The following is a 21,053-nucleotide window of genomic DNA, read 5'->3' as shown; positions in this document are numbered from 1 at the left end:
CTTAAACTACTTACTAAAAAACTCTAGTAAAAACTACAAAAGTGGGACATCTTTTCCAAAATGCAACTTAGCATGTTATAAAATATTCCCCATTGTAAAAAGATAGAGTACGCTATTAAATGTCCACAGTTTATGCATATTATTTAAGAAACAATACTATTCAATGTATTTATTCTTTCATTATTTAGCAAATAGTTTACTGATCCTGTTCTTGGCACTAACAATACAGAAAAACACAAAGGCTTTGCTGTCACCAAATCACAAATATGTTACAGGCCAAAGACTTATCAGGGCTACAGAGAAAAAGTAAGTATTAAATAAGGCAAACTAAACACATAGCAAAAGGAAGAACGGGAGACTGATGTTTTAAACTGGGTAACTAGGGAAGGTTGGATAAGGTGACAGCACAGAACATGAGCGACTTGGGGGAGAGCTTTCCCCCAAGGGAATCGCAGGTGCAGTGGCTCCTGAACAGCAAGGACAATGTGGCTGGAGCAGAAGGAATCAGGACAAGAGTGGTAGGCGGTGAAGTGACTGAAGCACAGTGACTGTGGGCAAGCCACAGTGCCACCTGAGGATGTAAGCTGTGCGCTCTGCCTGCCGAGCAGCAGGAGGGAAGTCCTACAAAATCCCCATGGGGTTGTGCAGCTGCTGACACCCAGAAAGCCATGTAGTAAAAAGGATACAGCAAACAGAAATAAAATAGACAGGATTAGCTTCTTCAGAGGAGAGTCTGAAGACCTCATGAAGCCTGGCAAGTCTACGTTCTTTTTTTATTTTTTTGGGTCCCGTCATGGGGCCTGAACTCTGGGCCTAGGCGCTGTCCCTCAGCTCTTCAGCTCAAGGCTAGCGTTCTACCACTTGAGCCACAGCGCCACTTCTGGCTTTTTTCTTTTTGCTTATGTGGTGCTGAGGAATCGAACCCAGAGCCTCAGGCATGCAAGGCAAGCGCTCTACCACTGAGCAACCTTCCCAGCCCCGTCTTTCTACTTTCCTCTGTCTTTTCCTCTTAGAAACATGGTGAACAGGGCTGGGCACCAGTGGCTCCCACCTGTAATCCTAGTTACTTAAGAGACTGAGCTCTGAGGATCGCAGTCAAGGCAGCAAAGTTGGTGAGGCTTTTATCTCCAATGTAACCAGTTGAGCATTTTTTTTCTGGAGGTGGAGTGCTTTGAGGACTTTGATGCCAGAACTGGGCAGGCGGCAAAGATTACAGGCATGAGCCACTGGCACATGTTTTATAATAGATTCATGTTTTGAAACACAGGCTGAGCATCCCTACTCTGAATTGTAAGGTAACCCAAATTGGGAATTTTCTGAGTGCCTACATGACGATGTCATAAGTAGAAAAGTCTACACCAGACCTTGTGTGATGGGTCCTGGTCAAAATGCAGTGCATTAAAAATACGGTATGTTTTTGGGCTCTGTGTATCCAATGTACATGAAACATAAATGAATTCTGTTAAGATTAGAGCCCCATCCCCAGCATATGTCTTATGCAAACATTCCAGAACTCAACGTACCCTAATATCTGAAACCTACCTTGTCCCAAGCATTACAGATAAGGGACCCTGAAGTTGTCCACACATGCTATCACTTATCACTTGAAATCATGTGAAGGTAACCAAGTTGTATTGTCCACACTTCCAACATGGAGATACTACAGCTAGCATCTTTTGCACCTAACTATCCAACCCCAGGAAGCTATAAAGCATCAACCAGTGAGTTACAATAAATGCTTGGCACAGAGGAGGACCAGCATTATTTTCAGTAACATACCTGGAAGGAGAAGACCATCTGTTGTAGCAAATGTGTATCCACAAAATCCACGATACTGAATTAACAATTTATCAAAATTTGCTGTGGTTTCTGGAAAAAGCCATTCCAGTTTTCTGATGTCCACCGAAGATACTCTTTCCTCTAAAATGTGAGTAGGAAAACTTGCATTCATTGGAAAGATTAAACTTCCAAAACCAGTCACCAGTAGTTTATTACAAACATTAGCTTTCAGCTTTTTATTGTTTTGTACTTTTTGTATTTGGCAGAACCTTGATACAAAAACCAGATTTTTAGATGGGCACCAGGCTCCTACCTGTAGTCCTAGTTACTCAGGAGGCTTAGATCGGAGGGTTACGGTTTGAAGCTAGTCCAGACAGGAAAGTCCTTGAGACTTATCTCTAATTACACACACACGCACACACACATACGCATGCACACATGCTTGCACGCACACACGCACATGTGCCAGTAGTGGAGCTGTGCCTCAAGTGATAAAAGCTTTGAGCAAAAAAGCTCAGGGACAGTGATCATACTGAGTTTAAACCTCAGTACCAGCACAAAAGGAACTATAAAAGGCCATGAATCACAAAAGAAATCCTGGGCAGAAAAAGTAGTGCTAAAAGTATAACACTTCCAGACTTCAAGCTCTTACTACAAGCACTATAATAATGAAAACAGGTTGGTAATAGTACAAAACAGGCCCCAAAACCAATGGAACAAAATAAATCCATAGACCTACACCCATCTAATATTTGAGAGGACATATATCTATCTACTATTTGATAAACCAAAAACATATTTGATAAACCAAAAAGCCTCTATAACATTATGCCATGTGTGGAAAAATGAACCAGATCCCTATTTGTCACCTTGAATATCAATTCAAAATGGATCAAAGACTTGGATGTAAGACCAGTACAGCTTCTCAAGCACAGGCAAGAACTTTCTGAGTAAAGCTCCAGGGGCTCAGCAAATCAAAGAACTGATAAATGGGACTGCATCAAACTCAGAAGTTTCTGCATAGCAAAAGACAAGCTATTAAAAAGCTAAATAGATAGCATATAGAATGTGAGAAGATCTTTACCAGCCATATGCCAGACAATAGCCTAGTATCTAGAATATACAAAAAGCTTAAGAAACGAAACCCTCAAACAATCAACAACCTGATTAATAAATGGGTAAATGAGCTAAAAAGGGCCTTTTCAGAAGAAGAAGTACAAAGGCTAATACACACAAGAAGAAATCCTCAACGACTTTGTCCATAAAGGAAATGTAAATCAAAACAACATTGAGAGTCCATCTCACCTCAGCTGGAACATCCATCATCAAGAACACAAACAAAAACAGATGCTTGAGCCAGCTGCCTGTGGCTCATGCCTATAATCCTAGCTATTCAGGAGCCTTCGATCTGAGGATGATGGTTGGAAACCAGCCTGTGAAGGACAGTCCAGGAGACTCTAATCTCCAATTAACCACAGAAAAAGCTGGAGTGGTGTTGTGGCCTTGAACAAAAGGAGCTTGGGGATAGTGCCCAGGCCAAGTTCAAGGTCTAGGACTGAAAAAAAATAAAGATTAAAAAAAATAACAGATGCTGGCATAGATGTAGGAGGAAAAGTATTCTAATACATTGTTGGTGGGAAGCAGTACAGGAATTCCTAAAAACAACAACAGAACTAACTACCCTATGCTCTAGCAATAAACACTCTTAGGTGTTTATCCAGAATCAGGATACAGTAAACCCCAGCATAACCATGTTCACTATGGCACTATTCACCATAGCCAAGGCATGAAATCAGCCCAGGTGCCCCTCAATGGGTGAATGGATCAAGAAAATATAGTCTATATACACAACAGAATTTTACTCATCTATTAAAAGAATGATACTGCATCGTTTGTAAAGAAATGAATGGACTTAGAAAACAAATCATGTTAAGTGATGTCAGGCCCAAAGAGACAAAGGACAAATGTCTTCTCTCCTATGTGAAAGCTAGCACTAATTTATAAGTATACCAGTAAATACTTCAGGACTCCATGCCAGTGTACATAGATGCATTAACTGACACGGTTATTTTCAAGCAAGAATTCAAATAGTATAATGCCTTAGGAAGGGTAGGGTTAGGAAGGATGGGAAAGAAGGATGAAAGGGGTAATGACCAAGATGTAAGATAACACGTCATTGGGTAACTATTTAAAGTTAATAATAACTTTAACTACGTACAGATATAAATAACATAATTACTTAAAGATAGTAATCATTTAAAAAAACATATTTCTGGTGAGACTGTTAATACAAAGAAATACAAATGAGGGCCAGGCATGTTAATTCATGTCTGTAATCCCAGATACTTGGGAGGCAGAGATCAGGAAGATAAAGGTTCAAGACCAGCTTGGGCAAAAAATTAGTAAGACCCCAGTGACTTTCCAAGGTCAACATAACTTGCTGGGGGAAACAAGGAAGTAGGGGCTGGGAATGTGGCTTAGTGGTAGAGTGCTTGCCTAGCATGTATGAAGCCCTGGGTTCAATTCCTCAGTACCACAAAAACAGAAAAAGCTGGAAGTGGTGCTGTGGCTCAAGTGGTAGAATGCTAACCTTGAGCAAAAAAAGCTCAAGGACAGTGCTCAGTCCCTGAGGTCAGGCAAAAAAGAAAAAAATAGAAAAAAAAAAACCCTGGGAAGTAGAACTTTGCTCCAGAATGGACACAAAGGAGAGGAGCAATGAGAAAAGCAATGACTGAGGGCTGACCAACACACATGTGCCAGGGCATGTAGTTTTCCTGCTGGCCCAGACCTTCCTCCGGAGGAACTCCTTCCAGTTGGTAGAGTTCTTAACAAAATAGTAGATGACAAAATGCTTATACGTTAGGACACTGAATCTCAAAAACAGTAGAGAATGTCCTAAACAGGAGTCAAAGAAATATCTTACTAACTTGACTTTTATTCAGGTAGCATATTATTTTGCTCATTATATTTTAAAACTCTTTCTCATACCTATTAGTTTACTTATTTGGTATGAAATTGACCATGTTTTATATAAACAATATATTAAGAAAACATTATTCCCCCAAGATTCTTCAGTTTTACAGTTCCACTTACATTTCTGTGCCTGATTCTAAATACAAATAGTAGACCTACAAATAACTTTATGGCTACAACTAGAAATAATATATAACCTGGAAAAATACATCTAAGTCTTCCTGGATATTATCAAGGCCTCTAGCAAGAATAAGTTACACAGGTGTGAATTAAATTATCTCAAAAGAACACTGAAGTTGTGCAGAGCAGTGGCTCATGCCTATAATCCTAGCTACTTAGTAGGCTGAGACCTGGAGATCATGGTTCCAAGTAAGTCTAGGGTAGAGATAGGACTCAAGTGATAGAGTACCAGCCAAGCAAGCAAAATGAGAAAGAACACAGGCCCTGAGTTCAAACCCTGGTACTGACATGTGCGTGCATGTGCGTGCATGTGTGTGCGTACACATAGACACACAGACACAGACACACACACACACACACACAACTGGCTCTCTTAAAATTCACTAGAAAATAACCTGAGTGTTCTAATAAATACAAAGTTCTGATGACGGTGGGATAGGACATTTAGATAACACATCTAAATCTCAGAACTTGTGAGTGAATGACCCTGGTAATTAGGAGCAGGGTTGAGCTCAGTGCCCACGGATGCAATGACTTCCATGTGTGGTTTCATTTCACATTTGGTTGGACAAAATATCCTTTTTTGTTGTTGTTGGGTCGTGGGGCTTGAACTCTGGGCCTGGGCACTGTCCCTGTGCTCTTCAGCTCAAGGCAAGTGCTCTACCACTTGAGCCACAGCGCCACTTCTGGTTTTCGGGGTGTTTTTTTTCTTTTTATGTCAGTCCTGGGGCTTGAACTCAGGGCCTGAGCGCTGTCCCTGAGCTTCTTTGGCTCAAGGCTGGTGCTCTACTACTTGAGCCACAGCGCCACTTCCAGCTTTTTCTGTGTATTTGGGCTGAGGAATCGAACCCAGGGCTTCATGCATGGGAGGCATACACTCTGTCACTGAGCCACCTTCCCAGCCCCCACTTCTGGTTTTCTAATGGTTTATTGGAGATAAGAGTCCCACAGACTTTCCTTCCTGGTCTGACTTTGAACCCTGATCCTCAGATCTCAGCCTCCTGCGTAGCTAGGATTATAGCCGTGAGCCACCAGCGTCCAGCCTAAAATGTCCTTTTTAATTTGCTTGATTTTTGGAAGTACTGGGGACTTGAACTCAGGACCTTACCCTTACTAGACAAACACTGTATCATTTGAGCCAGATCCCCAGCCCTTTTTACTTTACATTTTTAGGTAGGCTCTTGCTTTTTTTTTCTACACATGCCATAGTAAGGAAGTAAAATAAGTATTAAAATCCTGAACTGACAAGACTTTTTGTTGTTGTTGGTTTTGGTCATGGGGCTTAACTTGAACTCTGGTCCTGGGTACTATCCCTGAGCTCTTTACCTCAAGGAGAGCACTCTACCACTTGAGCCACAATGCCACTTCTGGTTTTCTGGTGGTTTATTGGTGATAAAAGTCTCACAGACTTTCCTGTCTGGGTTGGCTTTGAACCACGATCCTCAGATCTCAGCCTCCTGAGTAGCTAGGATTACAGGCACCCAGCCAGTAGCACCTAGCACAAGATTCTTTTGAGTGTTCAATTTATATACACTTCAATATATCAATATATAAGAAAGGGAATTATTGCCACATTTTTCTATTTTTACCCAAATAGGATTTGAAAAGGAAATTGATACATTATCTAATTTCATATTCTGGCAAAACTTTAATTTTAGGTAATAACTCAAGGTCCAGATTCTACTCTGGCATTTCTCATAAATTTTGAACTGTCTTTAAGATAGAAAAGACTGAAAGGATAAAAGTTTGTCAATAAAGGCAGTTTATCTATAAGAATCAGCATATCTCCTGAAGGGCCTAAAATAAGCTTAACTAATTTTACAGGGACAAATGTATTGGTTTATAAATTCTTAACTTGATCTGAGGTAAATACTTAGCAATGGCATTCCAGAAAACTAGGGATTTATTTCTAAGAACTATAGCAAAGATTAATATCTTTTCCTACTATATACATATCAAGAATAAAACTTCTAGGGATTGGGTGTGGTGTCTCATGCCTATTATGCCATCTAGACAGAGACAGAAGGATCTCAATTGGAGGCCCATACTGGAAGCTGTCATACCCTGTTTGAAGCAAAAAAGGCTGGAGGTATAATTTAAGTGGCAGGATAGTTGCTTATCAAGCGTAATGCCCTGAGTTCAAATCCCAACACCACCAAAATAATACTAATAATAATAGTAATAAAGCCTCTAATAACTCTACAATATATGCATATAATCATTGTTCAGCAAAATATGAAGAATAACATTCAGAATGGTCATTGATGGTTAAAATTTACATACTTTTGTCCCTCCCCCACAGTATAACCCCTGCTTTCACTATATTTGATGTCAGTATAACTTGTGGAGGAGATGGGGAAAAACAAGTCGTTTAAGGATACAGGTGGACCTGTTGCAGAAGTACAAGTTGTCATCTCGAAAACGAGCTTTACAACGTTGGTGCGGGGGGGTGGGGTGGGGGGGAGGGGGAAGGGGGGAGGCTGGGAAGGGATGTGAAGGGTAAACAAAGGAGGAGGCTGCAATGCTTGGTAAGAAATGTACGCATTATCCTGCCCATGTAATTGTAACCCCTCTGTACAGTATGTTCACAAAAAAATAAAATAAAATAAAATGGAAAAAAAATTTACATACTTTGTACTTGCCACAATTTTAAAAAATGAACAGTAGTATTTTACAATCAAGAAAGACACTTGGTGCTTTCTCAGAAACCTGTAATATGAAAATATTAAAGAAAAAGTGAGTTTATCCTAGAGAACTGCTACAGAGGAGGAGGAGTGATGGGTGGCCTTCATTACCCATGTGTTCTTTGATTCTGTACACATCTGTCTTCACAGTCACATCTTTAAGAAGTTCTTTCATGACTTTGTTAGGAAAAAGCAGTTCATGAGTGCCCAGGAATGGCTCCAGGTGTGTGGTCAGGTTACTGAGGACACTAATCAAAACAGTCTCATCCTGAAAGCTTGTCCAAAGGCTGGCCAGTGCAGTGAAGATGGGCTGAGGGAGAGAAAAATAACCCACAATGTAATGTGTGAAAAGATGGATAAGTCATTGCATTCCTTTTTGTGTGTATGTGCAGGTACTGGGGCTTAGACCAGGGTTTTATGTGCTCAAGGCTGGTACTCTACCACTTGAGCCACAGCACCACTTTCAGTTTTCTGGTGGTTAATTGGAAGTAAGAGTATCAAGGATTTCCTGTCTGGGCTGGCTTTGAACCGTGGATCCTCAGATCTCAGCCTGGTGAGTTGCTAGGATTACAGGCATGAGCCACTGGCACCCGGCTGATTTGCATTTCTTTTATGGACAGAGATGTTGAACATTTCTTCATGTGTCTATTGGTCATTCTTACTTCTTCCTCTGAAAAGTCTCTCTTTAAGTCTTTAGTCTATTTATTAATTAGGTAGTTGATTTTTTGAGGGTTTTTATTTTTATTTTTGTCGGTCGTGGGGCCTGAACTCTGGGCATGACCACTGTCCCTCAGCTCTTCAGCTCAAGGCTAGCAGGCTCTACCACTTGAGCCATAGTGCTACTTCTGGCTTTTTCTGCTTATGTGGTGCTGAGGAATCGAATCCAGGGCCTCATCATGTGAGGCAAGTGCTCTACCACTGAGCCACCTTTCCAGCCCAGGGGTTTAATTTTTTGAGCTCTAAGTATATTTCAGATATGAGGCTCTTGTCTGATGCATATCTGGTAAAGATCTTCTGCCATTCTGTGGGCTTTCTATTTATCTTGCTAGCTATGTCCTTTGCCGTACAGAAACTCTTCCGTTTGATGTGATCCTTTGTATCCAGTCTTTCTTTGATGTGTTGTGATTCTGGATCTTTATTTAGGAAGTTATGACCCATGCCAAGGAGCCCTAGTGTTTCTTCTATCACTTCTTGTAATAGTTTCATGGTATCTGGTCTTACATTGAGGTCTTTCATCCATTTAGAATTGATTCTGGTGGAGGGTGCGTTTCAGTGGATGAATGGATTGAGAAAATGTAGTATATATACACAATGGAATTGTACATTTCCACCAGAAAGAATGATATTATACCATTCATAAGGAAATTGACAGACTTAGAAAAAATTATATTAAGCAAAGTAAGTCACATCCCCAAAACTATAGGTTACATGGTATCTATCATTTATGATAACTAGAATGTGCCTATCAATCTACAAGTAAACACACTGGATGGCTAAAAAAATACACTGGGAAATAATAAATTATACAGGTCTCTAGACATTCACACAGTGAGACCACAGTGAGATATTAATAGCAGTGGATCACAGAGGCTCAATAGCTATTGGCATATGATTATATAAAATAATACTTTACAAAATGAACTCCAAGAAAAGGAAATGAGATATTTTGTTATTGTTGCTGTTTGTGTCATCTTTCCTTTTGATTGTTTGTCAGTTTTTCTTTGGAATGGTTAGGGGAGCACAGAAAAGGTGGAACAAAAGGTGAACAAATGCAACAGTGGTACTCACTAGACACTATGTGGAAAATGAACTATACATCTTGTGGGTAGAAATAGGAGGGGAAAACTGGGAGAAAGTAAAGAGAGGGGTAATATGATTCAAAGAGAAATTTACTCATTACCTGACTTATGTAACAGTAACTCCTCTGTACATCATCTCTACAATAATAAAAATACATTAAAAACTAAGTATAGTTGTCCTTTGTAAAGAAACTCATCCTTTCTTAAGTGAAAGTTTTGGGAAATTGCACAACAGGCTCTAGATAGAAGTTTGATTTATAAGAAAATAAACTTGTATTTTATTTCAAAGAATTTATTTTGCTTGGTGTTGAGAAAGACAATCCTTATCTGATATCCATAATTCATTTTTCCTGAGCTCTTTTTCCACAGATTACGTTTACCTGAATCATATTGCTTTTTAGTTACGAAAGTACTGTATTTGAAAATCTGCAGTATTTTCAAAAATCACGTATTTCATTTTGTGTTTTTACCTTCAATACTTGGTGCAGCAAAAGCTGCAAAGATGTACCACTTCGTCAGTGAAATGGAATTTTCTATATCAAAATTCTACTTTATTCTATATCTAAATTGGGTATCTAAATTCTACTTTAAAAAGTAAGTTTGCTTTTAAGGAGATCAAAGTTATGCTATGAAAAGTAGTGCTCAAAAGGCAGAGCCGGAAGCATCATGAGTTAGAGGTAAGCCTGGGTTATGTCTTAAGTTCTGTCTGGCTTCCATATGAACCCTGTTGCAAAAAGAAACAGAAGGCCAGGTGCTGATGGCTTATGTCTGTAATCCTAGCTATTCAGGGTCAAGGTTCAAAGTCAGCCCATGCAGGTAAGTCAGTGAGACACATCTCCAATTAACCACCAAAAAGCTAGAAATGGAACTGTAGCTCAGGTAGTAAAGTGTTAGCTTGAGCAAAATTATCTCAGGGTGGGGCTGGGAAGGTGGCTCAGTGGTAGAGCGCTTGCCTTGCATGCTTGAGGCCCTGGGTTCGATTCCTCAGCACCACATAAGCAAAAAGAATAAAAGCCAGAAGTGGCGCTGTGGCTCAAGTGGTAGAGCGCTAGCCTTGAGCTGAAGAACTGAGGGACAGCGCCCAGGCCCAGAGTTCAGCTCCACGACTGGACCAAAAAAAAAAAAATTATCTCAGGGACAGCACCTAGGACATAAGCCATCAGCAGGATTGTATATCAATGGTAGAGCACTTGCCCAGCATGAGCTTTCCCTGCTTGCTCAGCACCATTTAAAAAAAAAAAGGTCAGAGTTGATTTCAAATACTTACAAAGACTTGTGAGGTTGGGACAGCTGTCTTTGACTTTACAGTCAGTTTTAATTGTTCCATCTGGGCTCCTAACTGCCTTATCATCTTTTCCACTTCTTGAGCACAACCAATTATATCTGACTGTGAAGAAAATAGTTGCATTAATGTTTTCATAATCTCAGTGGAAGAAGTCCATGTGCTTTAGCCCTACCTGCTCCCCTCCCCCAGCCTGGGTAGCAGTGACACTGTGACTCTGGCCTCAGTGACAGCAGGGCCCACTCTCCATGGCTCCCTCAACACCCACAGCATGAGCAATACTGACGATGCTCCACTACTGTTGGTAGCCTCAAGGAATCCTTTGGAATATAGTGGGTAGAATTTTTCTCAAATGTATATTTGAGATATTAAACCTAGCTATCCTCCTGAGATACAGACTTCTGGGAATCCATTTTGCATAGTTGTGTGATTAGTATTTTCCCATTTACCTTGATAACTCTCACAAAATGTACCACTGAAAATGGTTTTGATACCAAGATTTAATAAATTATATAGAAACTTTAAAGTCACAGCATCAAAAAACAAAACAAAACCACACACACACAGACACACAACACACACACAGAGAGACACACACAGACACACACACACAGAGACACAGACACACAGACACACAGACACACACACACACACACACACACACACACACCTGTAGCCGGGCACTGGTGGCTCACACCTGTAAACCTATCTATTCCAGAGGCGGAGATCTGAAGGTTCAAAGCCCACCCAGGCAGACAAATCTGAGAGACTCATCTACAATAAACCAGCAAAAAGCCAGACAGGTATGGCTCAAGGGGTAGAAGACTAGCCTTGAACAACATAGATAAACAAAATCTCTGCATTCAATACCCAGTGCCAACACACACACACACACACACACACACACACACACACACACACACAGAAACCACAACAATAAATAAAACTGACTATATTTCTGATAAAACTATGGTTCTGATACAACAATGTGAAAACTAGTTGCCAAATGCTAAAGTTGAAATACTAACAAGTATTTGTTTTACCAGGTGCTAAACAACATTTAGTAAGCGCAGTACAGGTGAGAATAAAATGATGAAGGACAGAAAGGTAAGCTGACTCCAAGCACAGAGCCCAACCCTTACCCATTCTACTGCACGACCTCAGGTAGGGCCAGAAATGTTTGTTAGTACAGTGTAAACTAGTAATACTTTTTTCTTTCTCTTTTTCCCCTTCAGACAGGGTCTTGCTATTTAGGCCAGGCTGCCCTAGACTTATAATTCTTCCGCCTCAGCCTGTGGAGTGCTGGAATTACAGAAGTGTACTACTATACCCAAAGAGACAAAAATTTCAACATACAGTTTAATTCTATTCTGCAATCTTTTCTTTCTTTCTTTCTTTCTTTCTTTCTTTTTTTTTTTTTTTTTTTGTGGGGCCTGAACTCTGGACCTGGGCGCTGTCCCTCAGCTCTTCAGCTCAAGGCTAGCGCTCTACCACTTGAGCTACAGCGCCACTTCTGGCTTTTTCTGCTTATGTGGTGCTGAGGAATTGAACCCATGGCCTCATGCATGCAAGGCAAGCGCTCTACCACTGAGCCACCTTCCCAGCCCTTCTGCAATCTTTTCTGCACTTGTTTGTTTTTTTCAGTGCTGTGGATCATATCCAGGACCTCACACATAAGTAGATAAGTGCTCTACCACTGAACTGTATCCCCAGTTTTAAATAATTGTATCCCTAGTTTTAAATAACAAAAATGCATGGATTATGAAGGAATTGTTTCCAAATCATTAATTACTCAAACAGTCATTACTTCATAAGAAACAGCAAACAGTGTTAACATATTTCATCTAAGGAAAGTTTTGCTCATAAATAGAACTCTGCTTTATTTATCCATAATGCTATTTAAATGTTTCCCTTTTCATGTTTCATTGTTGCAAAAAACATTGTCACATCTAACATATCTTCCCACTTCACTTGTTTTGTTTTAGCAATCAAATATGACAATGCAATGATGTCTTCAAAGATTTTGGATTGTTCAACAAGAAACACTAAAGTCTGCACTGTGTTCCCAAGGCAGAAGCTGCATTTAACACAGGACACTTACATCATCTACAATGGATGCCAGTCTAGGGCCCCAGCCCCTCAGCTGGGTTTGCAGGGTCTCATCATGAAGTGGGCAGGTACATGGGACCTCTTAACTTTTCCTAATAATATCTAGAATAGTCACTCTACTTACATCTTACCAAAGAGGATGTATTCACAAGGGCAGTTCATTGTTGTAATGTCAGTTCTCCATGAATACTGTCACTTAAAAATTTTATCATAGTCTGGTCAAATGTCTATGGGATATCTACGATACCAGCATGTTTTCTTGTCTCTTTTGTTCTGTTTTATAAAAATGTATAAGTTCCTCATACTGTCTTTCATGGATAATTTTCAACAAGTCTGGAAAAATGCATATAGCTAGAGAAGAGAAGGGGGACAGGGAACTGGGGTTTTGTGAGAGGAATCAGCCTACAGATCTGCTGTCCAGTGTGATACCTAGAGCTAATAATGCCACACTGTCCTCATTAAAAGGGGTTATGAGGATAGACTTAATGTTAGATGTGCAAGAAAAAGAATATTATTTGCTGGGTGTCAGTGTAATCCCATTGACTCAGGAGGCTGAGATTTGAGGAAAAGCCAGTCTAGGCAGAAAGTTTGTGGAGCTGTGGATCAACTGGTAGAGCACTAGCCTTGAGTACAAAAGCTTAGTGACAGCACTCAGACCCCGAGTTCAAGCCCCAGGACCAGCACACACACACACACACACACACACACACACACAAATCAAACATATTCACCTGAAGTTTTACTTCTCAGGAAAAATCAAAGTGCCTTGTATTGCCTCATCTGTGAATAGACCTTGGAGACACTGGAAAGTGTGGGGCTCTAGAAAAATCTTGATGTATGGTTTTTTAAAATTTAGGGGGTACAACATTGGAGTTTTGAACTGTGGTCTTCATACTTGCTAGATAGGAGCTTCTACCTCTAAGCCACAACTGCAGTACTATTTTCTGCTGGAAGGAATTCTCTTCTCTCAGCAAGACAGAGGACAGAACTGATGTGATCCTTGCTCCCTTTTCTTTTTAGGTAAAATCCTGATCAGGACAAAGTAAAACAACTACTTCACCCAAGCTACAATTGGGTTTTTAAATGTTTATATAAACAATTTAACTTTGGCAAGAGACAATCTTTAAAGTCAAACTCATTGCTTCAAAAATTTTTTTTACCAATATCTCTTCAAATAATGTGACTTAAAAGTATATTCATAGACTTCAAGATAAGAAGTCTCAAAGGGATGATAGGAGAAAAACAAAGCGGATAGGAGAAAAACATGTTTGACAAGATATGTTCTCATTACCTTACTCATGTATCTGTAACCCCTCTGTACAGCTTCTTTACAATGAAATACTTTTTTTAAAAAAAGATAAGAAGTCTCAGCTAAATATAAATAGGTATTTTCTAGCTAATATTAGGTATACTAATACTCATTCTATAAAGATCAACCATATCTAGTTATAACAAGTGAAAGGAAGCCTGTAAGCAGCAGAGAGAAAGTGAAGAGATTTCAATCCGATCCTACTACAGTTAGGATAAAATCGCAGGGAAGAACACTAAGACAGATGCCTGTTTAATAATGTGAGCACGGGGGAAATAACATTCCTTCCGCTTGTTCCCTCACAAAATGGAGTGAGAGCTGCTCTGCTAAGGCCTGACAATGATGGTGATCATGGTTATAGACAAGGACATTGGCATCCACATCATCAATTTATTGGGTTCTGCCTATGTGCCGGACACTGTTCTACCTTATCCACATAGTAGACACCATGTTATGGGCTGAAAATGGTATCTGTCCCCAACAGGTTCGTGTTGGGGTCTTGATGTTACTTTCACTTCTGGAAGTGGGCCTTTCTGGAAGAAGTAGGTCATGTCTGTGTCTTGTTATGGCTACTCACTTGCCTGTTCTCTTCCTTTTTTTCTTCCTTCTCCCCTCTTTCCTTCCCTGCTTTCCTTCCTCCCTCCCTCTTCTTTCACTCCCTTCTTTTTCTCTCTTAATTTCTGCCTCTCTTTTCCTCTGTCTCTGCCTCTCTCCCTATGTCCTGTCCCCCATGAGGTGAAGAACCTTGCCTGCCACACGCTCCTATTGCCATGAATGATGCTCTGCCCAAGAAAATGGGTCAAGCAACAATGAACCCAGATAAATCCTTCCTCCTTTAAATTGTTTATATGAGGTATTTTGTCATGGTAACACAAATTAATACAGATCATCTTGCATATATGGAAGCCAAGGCACAGGGAAGTTGAGCAACTGCCTTTAGGACAGAGTTAAGTGAAAAACAGGAGTAAAGCCCCTGCCATCCGCTGACAGCATGGGCTCCCTGTAGTGGTGAGAGGTGGAACTCCAACAAGAATTTAATACTGTCAGCTAACTGAATATGATCCACGACTGGAGGCTAGAGACTCTCTCTCTAATGGGATGGAATCCTCTGCTACATCCCTACAGTGTATGTAACAGCTTCCCTAGGTTCTTGCTTATAATATGTCCTCCAAATGCAGATAACAAACATGAATAGGAGTTTCCATGCCTCAAGACAAAATGATTCTAAAATCCTTTTAGTATCTGATGGGTTATGAGGCTAAAGTCAATGTCAAGGGGCAGTTTGCCAACAGGATGATCTGATTTGAGTAACTGATTTCCAGTCCTCTCTTCCAAAGGTAATCAGGTAGGAGGTCAGTGAACACAACCCATGGTTTGTTGCAATGAAGGCATTGGGATGCTTATCTCTTTATTCTCTACAGCGAGGTAAAGAGAAAAGGCAGATCAAGTACATTGAAAAGTAGTAGCAACTCATTAAGATGTAAGTTAAGCTGGGCACAGTGGCTCATGCTTGTAACCTACCTACTTGATATGATGGCTATCAAGAAAAAAAAAAGTTGTGGAGGTGGGAGGGAAGGGATGGTAGGGGAAAAACAAAGGAGGAGGCAACAATGCTCGATAGAAAATGTACTCATTATCTTGCTCATGTAACTGTAACCCCTCTGTACAGTATTTTTTTTTTTTTGGGGCTGGTCATGGGGCCTGAACTCTGGGCCTGGGCCCTGTCCCTCAGCTCTTCAGCTCAAGGCTAGCGCTCTACCACTTGAGCCACAGCGCCACTTCCAGCTTTTTTCTTTTTGCCTATGTGGTGCTGAGGAATCGAACCCAGGGCCTCAGGCATGCAAGGCAAGCGCTCTACCACTGAGCCACCTTCCCAGCCCCATCTGTACAGTATTTTTACAATAAAAAATGTACAAAAAAATCTGAAAAAGCTGGGTGTGGCATCACAAAATATTATTCCAGCTACAGAAGGAAGTCTGAATAGGAGAATTGCACCAGGGCAAAAGGTAAGACTCTAGGGTCTGGGAGGGTGGCTTAGAGTGCTTGCCCTATATACATGAGGCCCTGGGTTTGATTCCTCAGCACCACATAAGCAGAAAAAGCTGGAAGTGACACTGTGGCTCAAGAGGTAGAGCACTAGTCTTGGGCTGAAGTTCTGAAGGATAGTGCCCAGGCCCAGAGTTCAGGCCCCATGACCAACAATAATAAAAAAAAAAAAACAACAAAAAACAAAAAAAACCCACCTCTATCTCAGAAATAACCAGAGGAAAAAAAAGGCTAACTGGGAGAGAGCAAGGGAAGGGGTGACATTGTCCAAAAAGTACCCATTACCTGACATATAACTGTAACCCCTCTGAATATCACCTCTACAATAACAAGAATACATAAAATTAATTAAAACACTTCAGAAGAAAAAGAAAGCCAGAGGTATGGGTCATGGGGAAAACCTGCCTAGCAAGTGGGAGGTCCCCAGTTCAAACTCAAGTCCACCAAAAACAAAGAAAAGCAAGTTAAGTAAAAGAGGCCAGAAGACATCTCTGAAGAAATCAGTATTCGCTTATACAAAGGACAGTTCTGGTGACCGAATCTCACCATTATTGGAGAGCTGAGGCAATGTAAGGGTAAATGATGACAGCATATAGAGGTTTTGTCCATATGATTCCTAGCTCATAATTCCCTCAGGCAGACCATAGACATGAGAATTTCTCTTCCCATGATGAAGTTATAGAAACTACTTTCTCCGCCTTTCCATCTTAGAGTTGGCCATGAAGAATTCTCTGACCTGAAGTTGTCCAACATGGTCATAAGACCATCCTCATTCTGACGTAACATGTACCACTGCTCCTAGTTAGTTTTAGAATTCTGTGTAGCTCTTCATCTCAAAGAAAGGGCACTGCTGTTTTTTAAAAGTTTTAATGTAGTTTGACTTGTTAATTAGACCTAAAAACATCGGCTGTAACAATCAGATGCATGCACAGGTATCAAGATTTGAACTCAGGGTCTTGAACACTTGTTGGCTTCTTTCCTCAAGGCTGGTGCTCTACTACCTGAGCCACACCTCCTTTTCCAGCCTTTTCCTGGTTAGTTGGAGATAAGAGTTTCTCAGATTTGTCTACCTGGGCTGGCTTCAAACCTTGATTCTTAGATCTTAGCCTCCGCTAGGATTACAGGTATTTGAGCCACTGAGGCATGGCTGTAACAATCTTTTCTATTAAGTTTTTACAATAAGGGCAAATAATTATACAAAAGTCATCTGAGTGTCAACATTCTATAAAATAAAATTGGCGGGCTGGGAAGGTGGCTCAGTGGTAGAGCGCTTGCCTTGCATGCATGAGGCCCTGGGTTGGATTCCTCAGCACCACATAAGCAAAAAGAAAAAAAGCCAGAAGTGGTGCTGTGGCTCAAGTGGTAGAGCGCTAGCCTTGAGCTGAAGAGCTGAGGGACAGTGCTCAGGCCCAGAGTTCAGGCTCCACAATCGGACCCCCCCAAAAAATAATATTAGCTGCTTCAAATGAAAACAAACACCACAATTATTCTCATATATACTCATACCATCAGTTAATGACAGCTTGTTCCAAAGAAAATCAACTATGAAATCAACTTCTACCCTCAAAATCAAAATCCAACTTCTCCATTCCTATTTTAATTCTTTTTTTGGGGGGAGGTCCAGTCGTGGGGCCTGAACTCTGGGCCTGTGTGCTGTCTCTCAGCTCTTCAGCTCAAGGCTAGCGCTCTACCACTTGAGCCACAGCACCACTTCCAGCATTTTTTTTCTTTTTGCTTATGTGGTGCTGGGGAATTGAACCCAGGGCCTCATGCATGCAAGGCAAGCGCTCTACCACTGAGCCACCTTCCCAGCCCCTTCCTATTTTAGTTCTTAGTTCTATCAATACAACATAAACTAAGCAGCTTCTGACGTTGTCTCCTGAATTAGTTTTCTGCTTCAAAGATATTAGGTTATATAGAAAAGACCAGATCGTATGAAATTAACTCACCAAAATAATCTGAAGGAAAATCTCATATTGTCGAACATTGTATAGTGCTTCCTTTAACAGAAGTGGCTGAAACTCTTTAATTAAGAGTGGGTTCTTTGTGATTTTCTCCAGGATAGCTGTGTATCTATATGCAAGGTCCTGGGCAATCTGAAGCTGGCAGTCAATGTGGTGAGTGGTGGCAGGGATTGCTTCACGGAGAATCTCTGGCACTGTTTATAAAGGATATAAGAAGACAGAAGTGATGAAATCAAGAAAGAATTAAGGAGAAAAAGCCCAGAAAGGGCTGCAGATGCAGCTAAGAGTGCTTGTCTAACACGTACAAAGCTCTGGTTTAATCCCAACCCACAAAAACAAAACAGGTCCAGGGGCGTGGTTCAGTGACAATGTACCTGCCTAGCAAGCACTGGCCCTGAGTTCAAACCCTAGTATTGAAGACAGAGGAAAGAAAAAAGCAGGGTTTCTGGGGGAGGGAGAGTTGAGGTGGTAGAGTGCCAGCCTTGAGGGAAAAAGTCAAGAGTACAAGGCCCCGAGTTCAAACTCCAGTACTAGCACACACATACATGCACATGCATATGTGCATGCGCACACACGCATACACATATACACACAAAGAGAATGTAATATGCATAAAACCTATAACACGTTCCTAAATGTATAGGTTTGCAAATATCTGCTGTGGGACCTTTCGTACCACTTTCTTTCCAGGGTCACCTTTATTCCAGTTGCTGACTTTTCTTCTTTTGGTTGACTTGCAGTAAATGTCAATCTCCTCTGGGCCGGGGAGACCAGGCCCTGTGGTACCTTTCCCACTCTAGCTTCATGGTCTTGATAATTTCAACTCTTTCCTCATCAAAATAAAAATGATGATTCCTAAGGAACCATCAAAACTACAAACCTTGCTAGGCACCAGTGGCTAAGCCTGTTACCCTAGCTACTCAGGGGAATGAGATCTGAGGATCGAGTTTCCTGCCTGGGCAAGAAAGCCTGTGAGACGCATCACCAAATAATCAACCCAACTCCCTCCCCCACCCAAAAAAATCTGGACGTGGAGCTGTGGTTCAAGTGGTAGAGCACTAGCCTTAAGCAAAAAAAAAAAAAAAAAAGCTCGGGACAGGACCCAGGTCCCATGTTTAAAATCAGGACCCCCCCCCACACACAAACTGCCAACATCCCCACTGAGAACACTAGGGCGTGTTGTGTATTGTTTTCTTCATGAAATGGGGAGTGTCCATCCAATGATACACTTACAGTTGTCAATGCCTTCTCCTCCTTTCCCACAGTCCCGGTTAAATAAGCGGATTCCAGTCACAATCAAGGTGAGTTCCACCAGTTGGCGTTCCTTGTCCTTCCGACTAAGAGTTAGAAATGTTCCTAGCTCAGCCTGAGGAAAAACGCTCTGGAGGGCAGCTGGAACAGACCATGACACGGGAAAAACAAATAATGACCTAGATCTATCACCACTTACAAGGTTCTTTCCTTTAGTGGAAAGACTTTTCTCTCTTATGTAATCTAAGCAATCTTTTACATTGATGATACCTGATTACAGAATACATAGCAAAATTTATCCTATTAAAAGTGCCATTGCTTCATGGTGATGTTTTTATAATTAATTATTAAGTGATTGTACAAAGAGGCCACAATTCTATACGTTAGGTTATGAGTGCAATGCATCTTGATCAATGTCACCCCTTCCATCCTTCTCCCCTATTCTCCCCCTCCCATCCTTACCCTCAAGTTATGCAGTTCAATTTTTACATAATGTATAATGAATATAATGACTGCATCTGCTCACCCTTTCTTTCCCTCATGTCCTTTTTTTTGTTGTTAGTGGTGGTGGGACTTGAACCCTGGGGCTAGGCGCTGTCCCTGGGCTCTTCAACTGAAGGCTAGCACTCTTACCACTTGAGCCACAGCATCACTTCCGGCTTTTTCTGCTTATGTGGTACTGAGGAAATGAACCCAGGGCCTCATGCATGCAAGGCAAACACTCTACCACTGAGCCACCTTCCCAGCCCCTCTCGTGTCCTTTTTATGTGTGCCAGTACTGGGGCTTGAACTCGGTCCTGGGCACTGTTCCGTGGTTTCTTCCTCAAGGCTAGCATTCTACTGTGCAACTGCACAGTCTCACAAACATTTCCAGTAATGACCCATCAGCAGTCTTGTGGCAATAAGTATTAAAACAAACTTTCTAGGTAGGCTCTCTACCACTGGAAACTGTCTCCAGACCTGAAAATAAACTTTCTAATTAAGGCTTTGAGTAGATAAATTAATGCTTTTAAAACAAAAAAAGATAAAACATTATGAGCCAGGCACCCGTGGCTCACACCTATAATCTTGCCTACTCAGGAGGCTGAGATCCAAAGATTATGATTTAAAGCCAGTCTGTGAGACTCTGATCTCCAATTAATTGTCATAAAGCTAGAAACAAGCCAGGTGCTGGTGGCTCATGCCTGTAATCCTAGCTCCTCAGGAGGCTGAGATCTGAGGATGATGGTTCAAAGCCAGCCTGAGCAGGAAAGTCTGTGAGACTCTGATCTCTAATAAACCACAGAAAACCAGAAGTGGTGCTGTGGCTCAAGTGGTAGAGTGCTAGCCTTGAGCTGAAGAGCTCAAGGACAGCACCCAGGCCCAGAGTTCAAACCTCACAACCAACAAAATAAATAAATAATTTAAAAGCTTCTAGAAGCAGAGGTATGGCTCAAGTAGTAGAGAGCTAGCTTTCAGTGGAGAAAGCCAAGCAGGAGTGTAAGTCCCTGAGTTCAATACCCAGTACCAGCGTGCACACACACACACACACACATACAAAATCCATTACCATCTATTCTTCATTTGAAAGGAGGAATGTGGGTGTTTTCTGCAGATTAGTCAATGCCATGTACAGATGATGGACTCCACTCCTTTCACCTGTCCCATAAAGCCTGTAGCCTTGTATCCACCATTCAC

At 41.2% G+C, this 21,053-nt stretch overlaps 1 protein-coding gene across 1 annotated transcript in view; it reads right to left on the bottom strand.

Annotated features, from left to right (window-relative positions):
- Window positions 1–21,053, bottom strand: part of LOC105998197 (chromosome unknown open reading frame, human C6orf165) — a 44,439-nt gene that overhangs the window by 15,867 nt on the left and 7,519 nt on the right. The window contains exons 4-8 of the mRNA XM_013032847.1: window positions 19,359–19,517; window positions 18,111–18,319; window positions 10,683–10,802; window positions 7,728–7,926; window positions 1,780–1,920 (exon numbers count right to left, since the gene is read on the bottom strand). Coding sequence (XP_012888301.1) covers window positions 1,780–1,920; window positions 7,728–7,926; window positions 10,683–10,802; window positions 18,111–18,319; window positions 19,359–19,517 — 828 coding nt within the window. The remainder of the gene's footprint in view (window positions 1–1,779; window positions 1,921–7,727; window positions 7,927–10,682; window positions 10,803–18,110; window positions 18,320–19,358; window positions 19,518–21,053) is intronic.

This window comes from Dipodomys ordii, unplaced genomic scaffold, assembly GCF_000151885.1.
Source record: "Dipodomys ordii isolate 6190 unplaced genomic scaffold, Dord_2.0 Scaffold158, whole genome shotgun sequence".
NCBI classification, from domain to species: Eukaryota; Metazoa; Chordata; class Mammalia; order Rodentia; family Heteromyidae; genus Dipodomys; species Dipodomys ordii.
The sequence above is the reverse complement of the archived record's forward strand: the minus strand, read 5'-3'. Positions and strand labels throughout refer to the sequence as shown.